Raw genomic sequence first — 1,668 nt, forward strand, 5'->3', positions numbered from 1 at the left:
ATATATAAATATGTATAAATGTACTTATATGTGTTTATGATTTAAGAGATTACACAGTGTTTTAACTGAAAGATACTGATATAGAAATCCTGCCTAAGGATGTCCTATGCTGGTTTCTTATGACCCTGGAAGAGGCTTCTCCTGATTGGCTGTCTCTTTATCTTCATATACGAAGTGGGAGATTTTACTAGTTCATCATTGAGTTATCTTTTGAATGGAATGTTTGTTTTGTCACACTGAACATTTAAAAAGAATGAATACTTACTTGCCACTGCTTAATCTAAAAAAGATTTACTGATAACCATTTTGAATTGTTTATACTTAACAGGTTTGAAACACTTTTGTCCTTGAAATTATACATTTTGAATTAATGTAATGGACTTTCTGTTGTTCTGGAATTGAGCGAGCCATTCAGATATAAATAAAGTCTGGCGAACTCTTGAGCATAGTGACTCTATAATGCTTTTCATAAATATGTCTGCTGTGCAAGTTAGAAATATATCCATTTTGTTTTGTTTTAGAAATCAGTATTACTTGTTTATGTTTTGAACAACCATCTTGTGTTCTTCCACTTGTTTTTGTTTTGAACAGTGTCTTGTGCTGTTCATGGGGTTGCTGTGGGTTGTAGTTGACTCAGGTGCACTCAACCACAACAGCATCTTACACGTTCACTGGTTGTGTTGTGTCCCTGTGAGAAGAGCTATCATGCTGTGCTGCAAAGCTGTGCTCAAGGATTCACAGACTTACGGAAACATTCTTCAGTCATTGACTGTAAAATACTGGGACAGAATTGAACCTCTTAGGTTTTAAAACAAGCTTTCGATGCTGAGTTTAAGCAGGATGCCAAAGAACATAACATTTCTCATGGGCAAATTGAATGAAAATGGTGTTTTTCTATCATTCTAAGAGTGACATCTTTTTTTGCCCTTTAATGGAGTTCTTTGAGATGGTCATGTGTGTTCCTTATTTACCAGACTGGGACTTCAGTTAGGTGGTTCAAGTCTCTTCTTGTGTTGTAGAATTTTTTCTCTTTTGTGTTAATTATGGTATTTTTTTTTTCTTTCTTCCTCCCCCCCGCCTTTAAAAAATCCTGGCAGGCATCAAACAGTGCTTCTTACATTCAGGATGCCTTTCAGCTGCTCTTACCCGTGCTGGAAATCTCTCTCATTGAGGGCAAGACTGAATCATCACAGGCATGAGCTGCAGATCCAGTGGTCTTTGTTGGAACACTGAAAAACAAAGGAGATTTGACCTGGACTTGTGATGGTGGCCAAAACTTCTATTTTCTTCTGGATACCCTTGCAGAAGTGAGGGAAAAAAAAGATTATTTTAGTATTAACGATTGAGACAGGAGGACAAGCTTAAAGAAGAAATTTACTGCCCTTACTGCTTGGCTGAACTAGTTAGACCCTCACACTGCTGTTCATAATTGTTAAAATGGTATTTGAATAAATTATCTTTTATAGAAAGTTCAAGTTAGTGGCTCTAAATAAAGATAGAGTGCTCAGGAAAAAAACTGCTGTTCTTTCTTTGGCCTGATGCAGAACACTAACAAGTTGCCATTATTTTAATTTTATGTCTGTTAGAAACATAATTTAGAATTCTAGAATTCACATACTTGGCCTTGTGATGGCATCTACTTTGTCCTTTCTAGAATGAAATCTATGT

The 1,668-nt window shown here is 36.0% G+C and overlaps 1 protein-coding gene across 1 annotated transcript in view; it reads left to right on the plus strand.

The window, feature by feature from the left end:
- FAM114A2 (family with sequence similarity 114, member A2) overlaps nucleotides 1–1,233 on the plus strand; it is a 49,640-nt gene extending 48,407 nt beyond the window's left edge. The window contains 2 exon segments of the mRNA XM_006894748.1: nucleotides 1,098–1,187; nucleotides 1,189–1,233. Coding sequence (XP_006894810.1) covers nucleotides 1,098–1,187; nucleotides 1,189–1,233 — 135 coding nt within the window.
- The last annotated feature ends 435 nt before the right edge of the window (nucleotides 1,234–1,668 follow it).

The sequence above is a fragment of the Elephantulus edwardii genome, unplaced genomic scaffold, assembly GCF_000299155.1.
Source record: "Elephantulus edwardii isolate Elephantulus edwardi_28Jun2011 unplaced genomic scaffold, EleEdw1.0 scaffold00149, whole genome shotgun sequence".
NCBI classification, from domain to species: Eukaryota; Metazoa; Chordata; class Mammalia; order Macroscelidea; family Macroscelididae; genus Elephantulus; species Elephantulus edwardii.